The following is a 17,384-nucleotide window of genomic DNA, read 5'->3' as shown; positions in this document are numbered from 1 at the left end:
AGACTACTCATTCATTCTCTTCAAATGGATCCCTCAACCGGCTTGTACCGGCCGTGAGAAGTACCCACAAGCCTAAAAGATTGCATAAATGAAAAATAAACACAGCAGCTGAAACATGAAAAGCTACAAACTTTGCAGGAATGCAATATTTTTAAAAGTGTTGCTGTCATGGTAAATTAATGAACATTTACGCTGACTGTATAAATACAAAAGATAACCTTGCTACCGAACAAGGACTCAAGTACTGCCCCGGGGAAAATTATAGCAAGCACGGAATGGCGGAAAGATGAAATGTCAAAATTCAGAGAACATTAAAAGAAAAATCCTTAAAGAATTTATTGAATAACTAAAGGCATCGAAAACAAAACAAAACCGTTCATTATGATAAGCGGCGGAGAATAAAGGGCACGTAAAGCAGGGTCGGGTCCATGGGTTGGGCGGGCGGGCCAAGTCCCCCCCCCCTTTTTTCAGAGATTTGGCTTAAAAATAACAAGAAATATAAGGATGTCCACGGAAGAACAATTAATCCCCCCCCTTTCTTGAAACTCTTGCTTCGGCTCCACCTTTTTGGAACTCCTGTAATGTACCTGTGTGATTTGAAGTAAAGAGGGTGAAAGCCGAAAGCACTTTTGTTGAGTATTACGTATTGCGAACCAATGCAGGCAAGGAAAAGAAAACGATCATCGTAAAGGGACGGAAGCCAGCCTGGAGTACCCCACATAAATCTCTCTGTGTTTTTTATTAATAATTTTTGCTATGATGCGCGAGCTAGATGCGCAACAGATGACGTAATAACCCCTTTAAAAAACACCAACAGATAATGCTAGATGACACCGGCACGTAATAGTTTAAGCTACAATTTAATACATTAAAAAAGATCGGATCACCTGTGCAGGCATTTACAAAATTTTTCAAATTCGAAGAGAAATTGTCTATTAGAGACAATCGAATTGTGTTTGCCCATCACAATGGTGTTGGGGCGTCACACGTAATAACGGACCGGAGGGCCCGGAAGGTCCTCTTCATCTGCATTTGGTCCCGCGAAGGACACGGTGAGATCCGTGTAGGTCTGTGACGGGGAGAGCTTTAGTAGCTTGGTCATCCTGTGGATTAGAATGGGAAAGGGTCCGAGAAAGGTTGAGTGAGATGAACTTTAGCAGCTTGGTAATCCTGTGGATAAGAGATGAAAAGGGACTGGGGAAAGGTCGAGGTGAGATAATATTTTGTAACTTGGTCATCCTGTGAATAAGAGATGAAAAGGGACTGGAAAAGTTTGAGGTGAGATAATATTTTGTAACTTGGTCATCCTGTGGATTAGAGATGAAAAGGGACTGGGAAATGTCGAGATGAGATAATATTTTGTAACTTGGTCATCCTGTGGATAAGAGATGAAAAGGGACTGGAAACGTTTGAGGTGAGATAATATTTTGTATTTTGGTCATCCTGTGGATAAGAGATGAAAAGGGACTGGAAAAGTTTGAGGCGAGATAATATTTTGTAATTTGGTCATCCTGTGGATAAAAGATGAAAAGGGACTAGGAAAGGTCGAGGTGAGATAATATTTTGTAACTTGGTCATCCTGTGGACAAGAGATGAAAAGGGACTGGGAAAGGTCGAGGTGAGATAATATTTTGTAACTTTGTCATCCTGTGGATAAGAGATGAAAAGAGACTGGAAAAGTTCGAGGTGAAATAATATTTTGTAACTTGGTCATCCTGTGGATAAGAGATGAAAAGGGACTGGAAAAGTTTGAGGTGAGATAATATTTTGTAACTTGGTCATCCTTTGGATTAGAAATGAAAAGGGACTGGGAAAGGTCAAGGTGAGATTATCTTTTGTAACTTGGTCATCATGTGGATTAGGATGAAAAGGGATAAGCCAATCACTCGTTAACGCCTGTCTATGGCAAATCGATGATAAGGTAATACTACCCCAGATTACGTAGTGCGTAAGTATAAACGCAAAAGATTTGATAAAAAGTAATAATGACATATCAGAAATGGCGGATGGTAAGACTGATGGTATAAGTTACGACTAGAAAGACCACTACAAAACAAGCTGTAGAAAACCTAGATGCTCTGTGTAGGCACATGGTATCAGGGAAATAAATCATTTATTTTTCTCGACTTTCCAAAAGTTTTTCACTTTACATTCACGGCTTCGATGTGAATGTGTGAAAAAAGAATGATGCGTTTTCTACATTTTTGTTGTGTTGTGTTCAACAAGGAAAAAAAATTAAGGAAAAAAATTCTGCTTTTGACATTGTCGCGACATCTCCTTGAAAAATAATTTTGCCCCCCAAATCGCAAAATTAAAGTCTCGCGAAATATGCCAAACCTTTTTTTTGCAAAATTAAGTCTCCGCAAAATAAAATAACACTAATTAAGGTAGATGGATGCGAATAACTGATATGTCGGTAGCCTGCTCGCAGGCGGTACTCGGTTTTATTATTGCGAAAAGCCCTCTTGGTTCGGTGATCGCGGGCGCCTTCTTGTGATTTAGGCCGCGTGGTTCCCGGGGGCGAGCGCAAAAAAGGACGCGGCGCCCTATCACCGAACGGAAAGGGTTTTTCCGCAATAATAACCCCGAGTACCGCCTGCAAGCAGGCTAATATGTCGGGCGCCTCATCACGGTCAGTGACGTCAAGACACAAGGGTTAGGATGAGCTTTGTAGGAGATGTCTGGGTTAGGGTCAGGCGTTTTGATAGGATAGAGTATGATAACAAGACAAAGTTCTTACTTGTGGTCCAGGCGTTTTGATAGGATAGAGTATGATAACAAGACAAAGTCCTTACTTGTGGTCCAGGCGTTTTGATAGGATAGAGTATGATAACAAGACAAAGTCCTTACTTGTGGTCCAGGCGTTTTGATAGGATAGAGTATGATAACAGGACAAAGTTCCTACTTGGGTCCAGGCGTTTTGATAGGATAGAGTATGATAACAAGACAAAGTCCTTACTTGTGGTCCAGGCGTTTTGATAGGATAGAGTATGATAACAAGACAAAGTCCTTACTTGTGGTCCAGGCGTTTTGATAGGATAGAGTATGATAACAAGACAAAGTCCTTACTTGTGGTCCAGGCGTTTTGATAGGATAGAGTATGATAACAAGACAAAGTTCCTACTTGGGTCCAGGCGTTTTGATAGGATAGAGTATGATAACAAGACAAAGTCCTTACTTGTGGTCCAGGCGTTTTGATAGGATAGAGTATGATAACAAGACAAAGTCCTTACTTGTGGTCCAGGCGTTTGGCATGCCCAGGCACTACCGGAACATAGATCATCTTAACACCCTGAACAACCATGGTCACTTGCAGGCCATACTGGTCCTGAAAAGACACAAAACGAAGATTATTGTTTTTTTGAATGACGAAAAAACATGACATGACGCTTCAAATTAAGCCCATTTCACATTTAATAAGGCGAAAAATGTATCTAAGTGCTTTAGTGAGTAATAGCAAACAAAATATCAAATGCGAATTTTTCAAATTGATGTGACTTTATGTAAATTGTTATTTATATGTGGGCTTTTCGTCCCTGAGCCCATACATAGCGCAAGAATGATCAAGGAAAAAAATTCTTAAAATGCCAAAATCTGGGTATGTGCATTTAGGCTTCACGTTATTTGTGGTTTTGTGAATCATCGGAATACAAAAAACCGATGGCCATACTAAGAAATCGCGTCTTCTTTATCTCAAATTGCGCATTTTCCAGGTTTTTCCGTTATGTCTTCTTGTAGTTGAACGGTCATTCCAAATTAAACAAACCACAATAAGTATTTAGAGTGAATCCGTAAAAGGACAGGTCTAACATAGGGCGACAGGTTTAGGCTGTGTCTGGTTGGAAGCAGATGGATGGGACGCTTTTATACACCAACATAAGAGTGTGGGGGGGGGGGGGGTAAGGTAGTTTGCCAACATTTCCTTTGTCTTGTGGTTAGCAATATGGGAGGGGGGGATAAGGTAGTTTGCCAACATTTTCTATGTCTTGTGGTTAGCAATATGGGAGGGGAGGGGGTAAGGTAGTTTGCCAACATTTTCTTTGTCTTGTGGTTCACAATATAGGAGGGAGAGGGGGGGAGGTAGTTTGCCAACATTTTCTTTGTCTTGTGGTTCGCAATATAGGAGGGAGAGGGGGAGGGGGAAAGGTAGTTTGCCAACATTTTCTTTGTCTTGTGGTTAGCCGAACAAAGCGGGTACCAGCAATGCTGGCTGTATTGGCGCTGTCTGCACGTGGCTTAAGTTTGACTCACCTTAATACATTGATTAAAATCCTTAAGTTTGAAGTTTTTGTTTCCCTTGACGATCCATCGATCCCAAATTGTGAAAGTTAAACCGGGCCTGTAAGACAAACACATATGTTAGCCTGGTTACAGAAGATAGATGGTTGTAAATAAGGAATAACATTAGCTATAAGCTAATTTACAATTGTGGCAGGCTTCTTCGTTCGAACATTATGACCGAGTTAAGCCGAAAAAATCCAACACCTGCTAACTAAGATATTCACATTTTCTTTAAAATCAAGAAAAAATAAATAAGGGGACTAATTGCGAATAAAAATGACAGCTTTTTGAAAGGCAAGTGGAAAATATAGTTAAGAAAATAGACGCAGTAACGATAGTCTTTCACAAAATCCTGCCTCAAACCAAGCCATCTAACTTTGGTAAAAACGCGTCCTGCCCTATAAGCATGCGCGCAAAGGATCACGGTAAGGTTTAGCACGCCCGAAAATGAATCAAGGGAATGAAACTCTGCGCTGAAACTCGCTTCGCTTTCTCTTGTCGCTTATTTGGTCGGCGCTGGACGCGCCTGGGTACGAGGCAACACATGATCGTTTTAAAGATATAAACATAAGCACGAATTAGGGCGAGAATTTGATAATCTATCACTGACCTGATAACTGTGGTCGCCGCGGGCCCAGGCTCGGAGAAGATTACGTAGGGTAGTGCCAGATTCATGAACCCATTCCTGTAGTCGGCCCGAGGCCTCCCCATCACTATCTTGACGAGCTCTACAGTAGCCTGGGAACGAAAAACGAAAACCATTCTAGAATATCACCATCATCAATGACACCACCATTGACGCAGTCGAGTTGCGTGACTGTCTTTCATGACATGCTGTGATGTCTTCTGTGGATCTCATAGAGGACAGACGCACAAAAAAATCTGATCTATTTGTTTTATACAACAATTACATTGTTTCCTTACGTTACAATCTAGGGGCGCGCGCTCATGCTGTCACCAAGTGGCGTGTATGGTCAAATAACACACTGACCCTTGACCAATCAGAGAACGCGATGCTGTCACCAAGTGGCGTGTATGGTCAAATAACACACTGACCCTTGACCAATCAGAGAACGCGATGCTGTCACCAAGTGGCGTGTATGGTCAAATAACACACTGACCCTTGACCAATCAGAGAACGCGATGCTCGAGTGTCGCTGTATAATCAACATATCTATGTAAGATATCTTCCTGTCCGTCGTTAAAGTTGATTGCTTAGAAGTGCTTGAGAGTTTTTTTTTACTCGTGATTCTTTAGATCTCATCGGTCGGATCAGGGCGCGCGGCCTGATCATCAAGTTAAGCATGTACCCTGTTCACCTGAACATGGAGCACCCTTACCAGTCCGGCTACTGCCGCCGTAGTGGTTGCGATAGCGGGGATGATTTTCCCGGCGATGCGCTTTACTTTAAGTCGGTCAGCGGTCTCAATGCTGTACATACGAGCACGCAGGTTCTGTAAAAAGACACATACTACGTCAGATGAGCTAAAGTCGAGATCTAGATAACCAGGAATAAAGGTAACCAAACAATGGTGATATCTGTCTTTATCGAGACTTCTTCAGAGAAGTCGAATACAAGAGTGCAGATTTCTCAAGGAGTGACGTAAATTACCATTATCTCAATACAGCCATTTTTGTCCAATTCCAGAGGAAGGGGGATGTGCGTGGTGTGGGTAAATTACCATTATCTCAATACAGCTATTTTTGTCCAATTCCAGAGGAAGGGGGATGTGCGTGGTGTGGGTAAATTACCATTATCTCAATACAGCTATTTTTGTCCAATTCAAGAGGAAGGGGGATGTGCGTGGTGTGGGTAAATTACCATTATCTCAATACAGCGATTTTTGTCCAATTCCAGAGGAAGGGGGATGTGCGTGGTGTGGGTAAAAAGGGGGGGGGGTGGCGTTCAGAGGAAATCCCCTTGTGTGTGTATGGGGGAGGGATATACGTGAATGGAAGCAAAGATTACTCACGGCAGCGGCGGTGATGAAGTCGATGTGTCCATTTCTGTCGTCGTCCTTTTCAAACTCCAACGGGTAAATACCAAGAGAAACTACAACAAATTGTATTTAAAATTCTGTATAAATATGCACGTGTATCGGAAAGGCATGTTATATAGCACTTTAGAAAAACCCATCCTTTTACCAATATATTCCAGCGTTGCACCATCAAATGCATTATTATACTGTCTGTTATGCATATAGTACTCGCTGCATTCGAGCTGTTTCACGTGACACGAAATGTCACATGGCCGTAACTACCTGTGGGCTCATCTGCGATTATTCTTGTTAAATCTTCCCGGCATGCTTGGAGGTCGTCTTCACCGTGACTCGTCTTCAAATTCTTTTCTTTCCGGTTAGCGGTTTCATCGGTCTCGATTGTCTAAAAAGTAAGGAATATTCAAGTGGGAGTGTTTCTTAGAATCACCATATTTGGGTTAACTCTGTATCTTGGTCACCACAAATGGGTGCCATGTTTATCTTTGTATGTAATCATCAATTATTCTTCAATGAAACGATTGTCTAAAAAGTAAGGAATATTCAAGTGGGAGTGTTTCTTAGAATCACCATATTTGGGTTAACTCTGTATCTTGGTCACCACAAATGGGTGCCATGTTTATCTTTGTATGTAATCACCAATTGTTCTTCAATGAAACGTCGTCAGGGGGTGGGGCACCAGGGGCATGGGCCCCCTAATATTTGCAAAAATTAAAAGGAAACGACCAGTAGGGGCTTTGCTGTGTCCCAAAATATTTTCCTTTACTCACGCCCAATACAATGTCATCACGCGAATCAACTATTTCCATCAGCAAATTCAAGCTAGAAACTGGGATACTCTTATATGCTTTGGGATGCTTTTATTTAAATATTTTATTATGATATATTTGTTGTTTTGGGGGGGATGGGGGATTGATCTTTTCTGGAATTTTTGGCGATGCTTACCTTGTTTGATGGCACAAATTCTGGAACTTTAGCGGTTTGCACTAACGGTAGAATGGCCTGTTGTGACATATCCTAAAAAGACAATAATGGCCTGGACTGAACATGGGTAAAACAACTTATGACCTGGACTAAACACGGGTAAAACAAGTTATGGCCTGGACTGAACACGGGTAAAACAACTTATGGCCTGGACTAAACACGGGTAAAACAACTTATGGCCTGGACTAAACACGGGTAAAACAACTTATGGCCTGGACTGAACACGGGTAAAACAAATTATGGCCTGGACTAAACACGGGTAAAACAACTTATGGCCTGGACTAAACACGGGTAAAACAACTTATGGCCTGGACTAAACACGGGTAAAACAACTTATGGCCTGGACTGAAAACAGGTAAAACAACTTATGGCCTGGACTGAACATGGGTAAAACAACTTATGGCCTGGACTGAACATGGGTAAAACAACTTATGGCCTGGACTGAACATGGGTAAAACAACTTATGGCCTGGACTAAACACGGGTAAAACAACTTACGACCTGGACTGAACACGGGTAAAACAACTTATGACCTGGACTGAACACGGGTAAAACAACTTATGACCTGGACTAAACACGGGTAAAACAACTTATGGCCTGGACTGAACACGGGTAAAACAACTTATGACCTGGACTAAACACGGGTAAAACAACTTATGGCCTGGACTGAACATGGGAAAAACAACTTATGGCCTGGCTAAACACGGGTAAAACAACTTATGGCCTGGACTAAACACGGGTAAAACAACTTATGGCCTGGAATGAACACGGGTAAAACAACTTATGGCCTGGACTAAACACGGGTAAAACAACTTATGGCCTGGACTGAACACGGGTAAAACAACATATGGCCTGGACTAAACACGGGTAAAACAACTTATGACCTGGACTAAACACGGGTAAAACAACTTATGACCTGGACTAAACACGGGTAAAACAACTTATGGCCTGGAATGAACACGGGTATAACAACTTACGACCTCGACTAAACACGGGTAAAACAACTTATGGCCTGGACTGAACATGGGTAAAACAACTTATGACCTGGACTGAACACGGGTAAAACAACTTATGGCCTGGGCTGAACACGGGTAAAACAACTTATGGCCTGGACTGAACACGGGTAAAACAACTTATGGCCTGGACTGAACACGGGTCAAACAACTTATGACCTGGACTAAACACGGGTAAAACAACTTATGGCCTGGACTAAACACGGGTAAAACAACTTATGGCCTGGACTGAACACGGGTAAAACAAATTATGGCCTGGACTAAACACGGGTAAAACAAGTTATGGCCTGGACTGAACACGGGTAAAACAACTTATGGCCTGGACTAAACACGGGTAAAACAACTTATGGCCTGGACTAAACACGGGTAAAACAACTTATGGCCTGGATTGAACACGGGTAAAACAAATTATGGCCTGGACTAAACACGGGTACAACAACTCATGGCCTGGACTAAACACGGGTTAAACAACTTATGGCCTGGACTAAACATGGGTAAAACAACTTATGGCCTGGACTGAAAACAGGTAAAACAACTTATGGCCTGGACTGAACATGGGTAAAACAACTTATGGCCTGGACTGAACATGGGTAAAACAACTTATGGCCTGGACTGAACATGGGTAAAACAACTTATGGCCTGGACTAAACACGGGTAAAACAACTTACGACCTGGACTGAACACGGGTAAAACAACTTATGACCTGGACTGAACACGGGTAAAACAACTTATGACCTGGACTAAACACGGGTAAAACAACTTATGGCCTGGACTGAACATGGGAAAAACAACTTATGGCCTGGCTAAACACGGGTAAAACAACTTATGGCCTGGACTGAACATGGGTAAAACAACTTATGGCCTGGATTAAACACGGGTAAAACAACTTATGGCCTGGACTGAACATGGGTAAAACAACTTATGGCCTGGACTGAACATGGGTAAAACAACTTATGACCTGGACTGAACATGGGTAAAACAACTTATGGCCTGGACTGAACATGGGTAAAACAACTTATGGCCTGGACTGAACACGGGTAAAACAACTTATGGCCTGGACTAAACACGGGTAAAACAAGTTATGGCCTGGACTGAACATGGGTAAAACAACTTATGGCCTGGACTAAACACGGGTAAAACAACTTATGGCCTGGACTAAACACGGGTAAAACAACTTATGGCCTGGACTGAACACGGGTAAAACAACTTATGGCCTGGACTGAACACGGGTAAAACAACTTATGGCCTGGACTAAACACGGGTAAAACAACTTATGACCTGGACTAAACACGGGTAAAACAACTTATGACCTGAACTAAACACGGGTAAAACAACTTATGGCCTGGACTGAACACGGGTAAAACAACTTATGACCTGGACTGAACATGGGTAAAACAACTTATGGCCTGGACTAAACACGGGTAAAACAACTTATGGCCTGGACTAAACACGGGTAAAAACAACTTATGGCCTGGACTGAACACAGGTAAAACAACTTATGGCCTGGACTGAACACGGGTAAAACAACTTATGGCCTGGACTGAACACAGGTAAACAACTCATGGCCTGGACTGAACACGGGTAAAACAACTTATGGCCTGGACTGAACACGGGTAAAACAACTTATGGCCTGGACTAAACACGGGTAAAACAACTTATGGCCTGGACTGAACACAGGTAAAACAACTTATGGCCTGGACTGAACACGGGTAAAACAACTTATGGCCTGGACTGAACACGGGTAAAACAACTTATGACCTGGACTGAACACGGGTAAAACAACTTATGGCCTGGACTAAACACGGGTAAAACAACTTATGGCCTGGACTGAACATGGGTAAAACAACTTATGGCCTGGACTAAACACGGGTAAAACAACTTATGGCCTGGACTGAACACGGGTAAAACAACTTATGACCTGGACTGAACATGGGTAAAACAACTTATGACCTGGACTGTACATGGGTAAAACAACTTACGGCCTGGACTAAACACGGGTAAAACAACTTATGGCCTGGACTGAACACGGGTAAAACAACTTATGACCTGGACTGAACATGGGTAAAACAACTTATGGCCTGGACTGAACACGGGTAAAACAACTTATGACCTGGACTAAACACGGGTAAAACAACTTATGGCCTGGACTGAACATGGGTAAAACAACTTATGGCCTGGACTAAACACGGGTAAAACAATTAATGATCTGGACTTAACCTAGAAAAAAACAGTCAATGAACTGGGCTAATCATGGGTTAAGATAATAATGACTAGAATAAAGCTTAACTAATTCATTATACTTTAAGGAAAGGGATCGAGCTTATCAACACTAAATTAGCCAAATAAAAACACGGGCGTATGAGAAATGAAGCTAGATAGCCTTGAGAATCATCAGGCTCGATTCCCGGATTCGACATAGGATTTCTTCAAAGGGGTTTCCCGGTTTTTCTTTCTCAACGACAACAAAAAGGAAATACTGTTTGGGTCTCCGTGTGGCTACCTGAGGCGCCTTCCTTTCAGCTCTGACTCGAGCACGATCTATGCGCCTGCACTTAAACATCCCGGTTGCGAGTATGGTGATTCCAAATTATATCCATCTATCTATTTTACCTGTTTTCGGTTATTCCATCTATCTATTTTACCTGTTTTCGGTTATTCCATCTATCTATTTTACCAGTTTTCGGTTATTCCATCTATCTATTTTACCTGTTTTCGGTTATTCCATCTATCTATTTTACCTGTTCTGTGACGGTTATTACATCTATCTATTTTACCAGTTTTCGGTTATTCCATCTATCTATTTTACCTGTTTTCGGTTATTCCATCTATCTATTTTACCTGTTCTGTGACGGTTATTCCATCTATCTATTATACCTGTTCTGTGACGGTTATTCCATCTATCTATTTTACCTGTTATGTGACGGTTATTCCATCTATCTATTTTACCTGTTCTGTAACGGTTATTCCATCTATCTATTTTACCTGTTCTGTAACGGTTATTCCATCTATCTATTTTACCTGTTTTCGGTTATTCCATCTACCTGTTTTACCTGTTTTCGGTTATTCCATCTACCTGTTTTACCTGTTTTCGGTTATTCCATCTACCTGTTTTACCTGTTTTCGGTTTTTCCATCTACCTGTTTTACCTGTTTTCGGTTATTCCATATATCTATTTTACCTGTTTTCGGTTATTCCATCTACCTGTTTTACCTGTTTTCGGTTATTCCATCTACCTGTTTTACCTGTTCTGTGACGGTTATTCCATAAACATCAGCGTACAGCCTCGCCGCCGTCGAGACAAACAGCAGGTCGCTTTGAAGAAAACCACACAAATCAGATAAAGGACAAGCAGGATTAGGGAGTAAAGAAATAAAACAAAAAGAAGGATCATTTATTCCTTCTGGAAGTATTTTTCGTTGGTATAGGACAATTGCTTTATGCAATCATGGTTTTGGCATGACGGAAATCATATAAAATATTGATTGTAGTAGACTACGGCAAAAGGAAAGATAAACAAAGTGCTGTAAAGTTAAGATGCTTTGAGTTACTCACATATCATTATCCGGATTGAAAACTTGAGGCGTAGGTGGTCGCTTTGGACTCTGCCAGAACAGACCTAAAAGCAGCGATTATTATTTATTATTGTTATTATTTGAGTGGTATTTTGGACAATGACATGAAATAATGAAAATATATATGGAGGTTTGTTAAATGAAGTGTGATTTTCAGATAAAAAGCATATTTCCATACTTCCGTCTTTTAGTCTTGTGTCCACTGGGAAAGCGTGAATCAGTTGCTTTGCCTGAAAGTTAAAAGCAAGAACATTTTATCAAATTCTTTGACAAAGCCATCTTCTCCCTAAAAGTAAATCAAATAAATTTCCAAGAAACAACATTTTTTATGTTGAATCTTGTAAATAATCTCTTGCCAGACACATTTAGTTTTCTTCAAAACAAGAAAAGTTATACATACACATATCCTATTAGAAACTCTGCCGAAACAGAAAATATGCTACCATCACTCAAAAAATCTAAATTTGGTCAAAATTCCATTTCATTTAAAGGAAGGAAACTATGGAACAATCTGATCAAAGATTTAAAAGAAATGAAAACCCCTTCACTTTAGAAAAAAAGGATTTCAAATATATAAAAATTAATCTTTGTGCAGAATTTTATCATACCATGTATCAGGAATCAATGATTATTATGTTTTTTTCCTTAAGTTAAGAATGATGGATATTATATATTAAAATGTTAGAAGATGTTAGAAACTATATAGTACCATTTTAGAATAACTTTTTTTCAAGAAATATTTGACGTTTATTTTGTTTTATTGTTACAGTTCCGGCAGAATTGAAAAAAAATTAAGCCAATTATTCAATCATTTCCAATCCAAAATAGTTGGGTCCAATAAACAACAAGCTCTGCTTGTTGTTTGGAACCCAGTCATTTCACATATCACACTTAACGGCTTTAAAATGTATTGTAAATAATATTGTGTGAAGTGAAAAATAAAATTGATTGATTGATTGAAATCTCCAGCTTTATTTTGTACGAAAAACATGTCGAGCAACAATACTGTGACGCGTCTGCATGATATGAAATAAATGGGTTTACTTAGTAACCTTTGTTGTGTACAAATCGAAAAAGACTAATCAAGCCAATAAGGTAACCGTTGATTTATTTATCTTGAATTCTACATTATAGGCGATGAAAACAGAGGTATGAAAGTAAAGTTGAATATTCATTTGATTTATTTTTTAGAAAGAATAGAATGTCACCTTGTGGTTGAAGTACTTCTCAAACTTGACGCGCGCCAGTGCTACACATTCACCCCACGTAACCGGCCGCCTTCTCATCATTCCTAGAACTTGACCCAGTCCATCCACCTCGGTACCAGTCTCCAATTTCTATAGTAAAGAATATGCAGGACGTTCAGGTCGTGACCTTCAAGGCTCTTGCACGAAGAGAGCAGGCAACCAAGTTGCGGACTGTGTACAATTAATAGCATGGGTACAGAGATTCCAGCTCTCTGATTGAAGAGTGTCCTTCAATTTCCTCTGTTTACAATTAATAACATGGGTACAGGAAAATCCAGCTCTCTGACTAAATAGACTTATTTCCTAATAGGGGACAGGAACCCCCCCCCCCCGGGTGAGGCTATCAAGAGGGTAACAGGAGCATAGCAAAGATGCGTGGATAAGATTCAACCGCGACAGGAAGCCTGACCCTCGAGGTTATGGTTATTCTTGCTCTCAATGGGGGGAACAAAAGTTTTTTTAATAAGGTTAGGAGGTATTGAGACAGGCATCCCAGCGTTTCCGCACACTTGCAGCAAATATTCTAAAGAAAGCCACAAGCATCCCGATATCAGGGCAAGTTTAGAATCCATACCTGTAGCAGCTCTTGAGGTGATTGATGAGTACCCCAGAACTTCTTGAAGAGCCCTGCTTTTTGCGTGAATGAGCTTTCAAACTATAAACAATTAGAGGATTAGAGTCTCTGGTTAATTTGATAAAGAGTCGACTTGCAGTAAGAAATCACGTGACTTTTTGGGTGGCAAACTCGCGCTTTTGGCGGGAAAATAACAACCAGGGGTTTCCTGAACTCGCTTATATAACAACCAGGTCTTTCCTGAACTCGCTTATATAACAACCAGGGGTTTCCTGAATTCGCTTATATAACAACCAGTGGTTTCCTGAATACGCTAATATAACAACCAGGTGTTTCCTGAATACGCTTATATAACAACCAGGGGTTTCCTGAATACGCTTATATAACAACCAGGTGTTTCCTGAATACGCTTATATAACAACCAGGGGTTTCCTGAATACGCTAATATAACAACCAGGGGTTTCCTGAATATGCTAAAATAACAACCAGGTGTTTTCTGAATTCGCTTATATAACAACCAGGTGTTTCCTGAATTCGCTTATAAAACAACCAGGGGTTTCCTGAATACGCTAATATAACAACCAGGTGTTTCATGAATTCGCTTATATAACAACCAGGTGTTTCCTGAATTCGTTTATATAACAACCAGGTGTTTCCTGAATACGCTTATATAACAACCTGGGGTTTCCTGAATACGCTTATATAACAACCAGGGGTTTCCTGAATACGCTAATATAACAACCAGGTGTTTCCTGAATACGTTTATATAACAACCAGGTGTTTCCTGAATACGCTAATATAACAACCAGGGGTTTCCTGAATACGCTAATATAACAACCAGGTGTTTCCTGAATTCGCTTATATAACAACCAGGTGTTTCCTGAATACGCTTATATAAGAACCAGGTGTTTCCTGAATACGCTTATATAACAACCAGGGGTTTCCTGAATACGCTAATATAACAACCAGGGGTTTCCTGAATACGCTAATATAACAACCAGGTGTTTTCTGAATTCGCTTATATAACAACAAGGGGTTTCCTGAATACGCTTTAAAATGTTGGAGGCAGTTTCCCTTTTAAGTGTAACTATGATGTGAAAGTGCTCCCTTTAAGTGTAACTATGATGTGAAAGTGCTCCCTTTAAGTGTAACTATGATGTGAAAGTGCTGCCCCTGGATACTAAATTACCGCTTTTTTACAGAAACGTTTTAGAAGCTTGGAAAAAGTTAGAGTTATGCAAAAGTGATACGATTCTGGAGGAAATAATCTGGAGCAACAAAAACATCAAAATTGCAAGAAAATCAATATTTTACAATAAATGGGCGTGGTTAGAATAAGGCATTTGCTAGACGACATGATGGCTATCGGATCTTGGCCGACGTTGCTGAATAAATACAGACTTCCTTTCCCTGTTCGCATTGAAAAAAGCGTCAGCGGAAAAAAATCAAAGGGCTCTGTGAGCCAACTCGTGAATGCAAATTTGTTTTTCCAGTTTTTTTTATAGTGTGCATAAAAGATATACAGGATGAATTTTAAACAAAGGATGAATAAATCCAAGATGCTGGGAGTACAAAACAATGTCCTTTCTTTTCGATGTAATGAAACACCAAGAAGAGTATGATTATTTATTATTATTATCATTAAAAGTAAAAAGAAAAATGAAAAAAAAAAATTAGACGTCACAAGTAGGGATCAAACCTCCGGTTTATGACGTCTTAGACAAGCGACAGAACCACTATACCACCGAGGCATTGCCGAAGTAACCCCTGAGTAAAATTAGTTTTTATCCTAATTGGTATCTCACCGTTCGAACTTCTTTTGCTAACATGTCAAATTTCGCCCCATTATTTCCGGAAACAGAAGTTAAATACCCGACATAATTAATCAAGCTACAGTCATATGTATTTTAAGCATGTCAACTTTCTAGAAATTCGCAAAATCGTTATTGATCGTCTCTTGATGAATAAGCGTATTTGAACGAGTTTTATTTGATATTTAGTACTTAACTAATAAAAAAAGAATTATGGAGAAAACAACTTATGAAAGTCCATACTAGTTTTCTTGACCTGCAAACAGAGGCTTTCTTTTATTACCCTGCAAAGAAAGGCCCTGCTTACAGAGTGTTTCTCTGACTTTAAAAGTCGCAGCTTTGGCTATCCGCTCTTTCAACACAAAATCACTCTTTCAGCACAAATTCAAACAAATAACGCGAAAACCCAGAGACGCGAATCTTCAAGTACTAGAACAAGGAGAATTAAAAGCTTTGCTAGCATCTTACTTGTTTTGTAAACTAACAACTTGAATTGGACTGATTCGTAGAAGATCGATTGACGTCAGTGACGAAGGCGAATGCGCACGCTCAACCCACATCGAAGACTTTTCTGTAAAACCTAGCTTATATATACTTTACGGCTATAACACGTAATGACCGAAGCGGTCACAGGTCGATGACAAGGCTCTTTCATAGTACTAAGCTTTAACCGGAAGTTGGTCACCGGAAGTTTACAGGAAGATCTAAAAACTGCTGTGTTGCGAAAGCACATAAAAACCACAAAAAGATTACGGATGATAGATCCGACGATCGAGTGACACAGAAGTCCCTCCAATAACTCGTAAGTGCCTTTGCAAGCTGACTCCCACCCTGACTCTCTACATGTGCCACGACCCTGACTCTCTACATGTGCCACCACCCTGACTCTCTACATGTGCCACCACCCTGACTCTCTACATGTGCCACCACCCTGACTCTCTACATGTGCCACCACCCTGACTCTCTACATGTGCCACCACCCTGACTCTCTACATGTGCCACGACCCTGACTCTCTACATGTGCCACGACCCTCCCTCTCTACATGTGCCACCACCCTCCCTCTCTACATGTGCCACCACCCTGACTCTCTACATGTGCCACCACCCTGACTTTTTACATGTGCCACCACCCTGACTCTCTACATGTGCCACGACCCTGACTCTCTACATGTGCCACGACCCTGACTTTTTACATGTGCCACCACCCTGACTCTCTACATGTGCCACGACCCTGACTCTCTACATGTGCCACCACCCTGACTCTCTACATGTGCCACCACCCTGACTTTTTACATGTGCCACCACCCTGACTCTCTACATGTGCTACCACCCTGACTCTCTACATATGCCACGACCCTGACTCTACATGTGCCACGACCCTGACTCTCTACATGTGCCACCTCCCTGACTCTCTACATGTGCCACCACCCTGACTCTCTACATGTGCCACCACCCTGACTCTCTACATGTGCCACCACCCTGACTTTTTACATGTGCCACCACCCTGACTCTCTACATGTGCCACCACCCTGACTCTCTACATGTGCCACGACCCTGACTCTCTACATGTGCCACCTCCCTGACTCTCTACATGTGCCACCACCCTGACTCTCTACATGTGCCACCTCCCTGACTCTCTACATGTGCCACCACCCTGACTTTTTACATGTGCCTCCACCCTGACTCTCTACATGTGCCACCACCCTGACTTTTTACATGTGCCACCACCCTGACTCTCTACATGTGACTCCACCCTGACTCTCTACATGTGCCACCACCCTGACTTTTTACATGTGCCACCACCCTGACTCTCTACATGTTCCACCACCCTGACTCTCTACATGTGCCACCACCCTGACTCTCTACATGTGCCACCACCCTGACTCTCTACATGTGCCACCACCCT

At 41.3% G+C, this 17,384-nt stretch overlaps 1 protein-coding gene across 7 annotated transcripts in view; it reads right to left on the bottom strand.

Moving 5' to 3' along the window:
• Nucleotides 1-844: 844 nt before the first annotated feature.
• LOC5510370 (ubiquitin-like modifier-activating enzyme 6) overlaps nt 845-17,384 on the bottom strand; it is a 34,648-nt gene continuing 18,108 nt past the window's right edge. For 6 of the 7 annotated variants that reach the window (XM_048727828.1, XM_048727830.1, XM_048727829.1 and 3 more), the window contains 13 exons: nt 13,668-13,748; nt 13,055-13,183; nt 12,025-12,076; nt 11,827-11,890; nt 11,517-11,586; nt 7,224-7,295; nt 6,543-6,663; nt 6,255-6,334; nt 5,622-5,735; nt 4,892-5,019; nt 4,252-4,339; nt 3,234-3,328; nt 845-1,103 (listed from right to left, as the gene is read on the bottom strand). In XM_048727828.1, coding sequence (XP_048583785.1) covers nt 983-1,103; nt 3,234-3,328; nt 4,252-4,339; nt 4,892-5,019; nt 5,622-5,735; nt 6,255-6,334; nt 6,543-6,663; nt 7,224-7,295; nt 11,517-11,586; nt 11,827-11,890; nt 12,025-12,076; nt 13,055-13,183; nt 13,668-13,748 — 1,215 coding nt within the window. In that variant the 3' untranslated portion in view covers nt 845-982. Of the gene's footprint in view, nt 1,104-1,289; nt 1,784-3,233; nt 3,329-4,251; nt 4,340-4,891; nt 5,020-5,621; nt 5,736-6,254; nt 6,335-6,542; nt 6,664-7,223; nt 7,296-11,516; nt 11,587-11,826; nt 11,891-12,024; nt 12,077-13,054; nt 13,184-13,667; nt 13,749-17,384 lie in introns of those variants that run through there. The other variant, XM_048727831.1, reaches the window with a different exon arrangement.

The sequence above is a fragment of the Nematostella vectensis genome, chromosome 5, assembly GCF_932526225.1.
Source record: "Nematostella vectensis chromosome 5, jaNemVect1.1, whole genome shotgun sequence".
Taxonomy (NCBI): domain Eukaryota; kingdom Metazoa; phylum Cnidaria; class Anthozoa; order Actiniaria; family Edwardsiidae; genus Nematostella; species Nematostella vectensis.
This window is presented reverse-complemented; position numbering and strand designations above follow the sequence as displayed.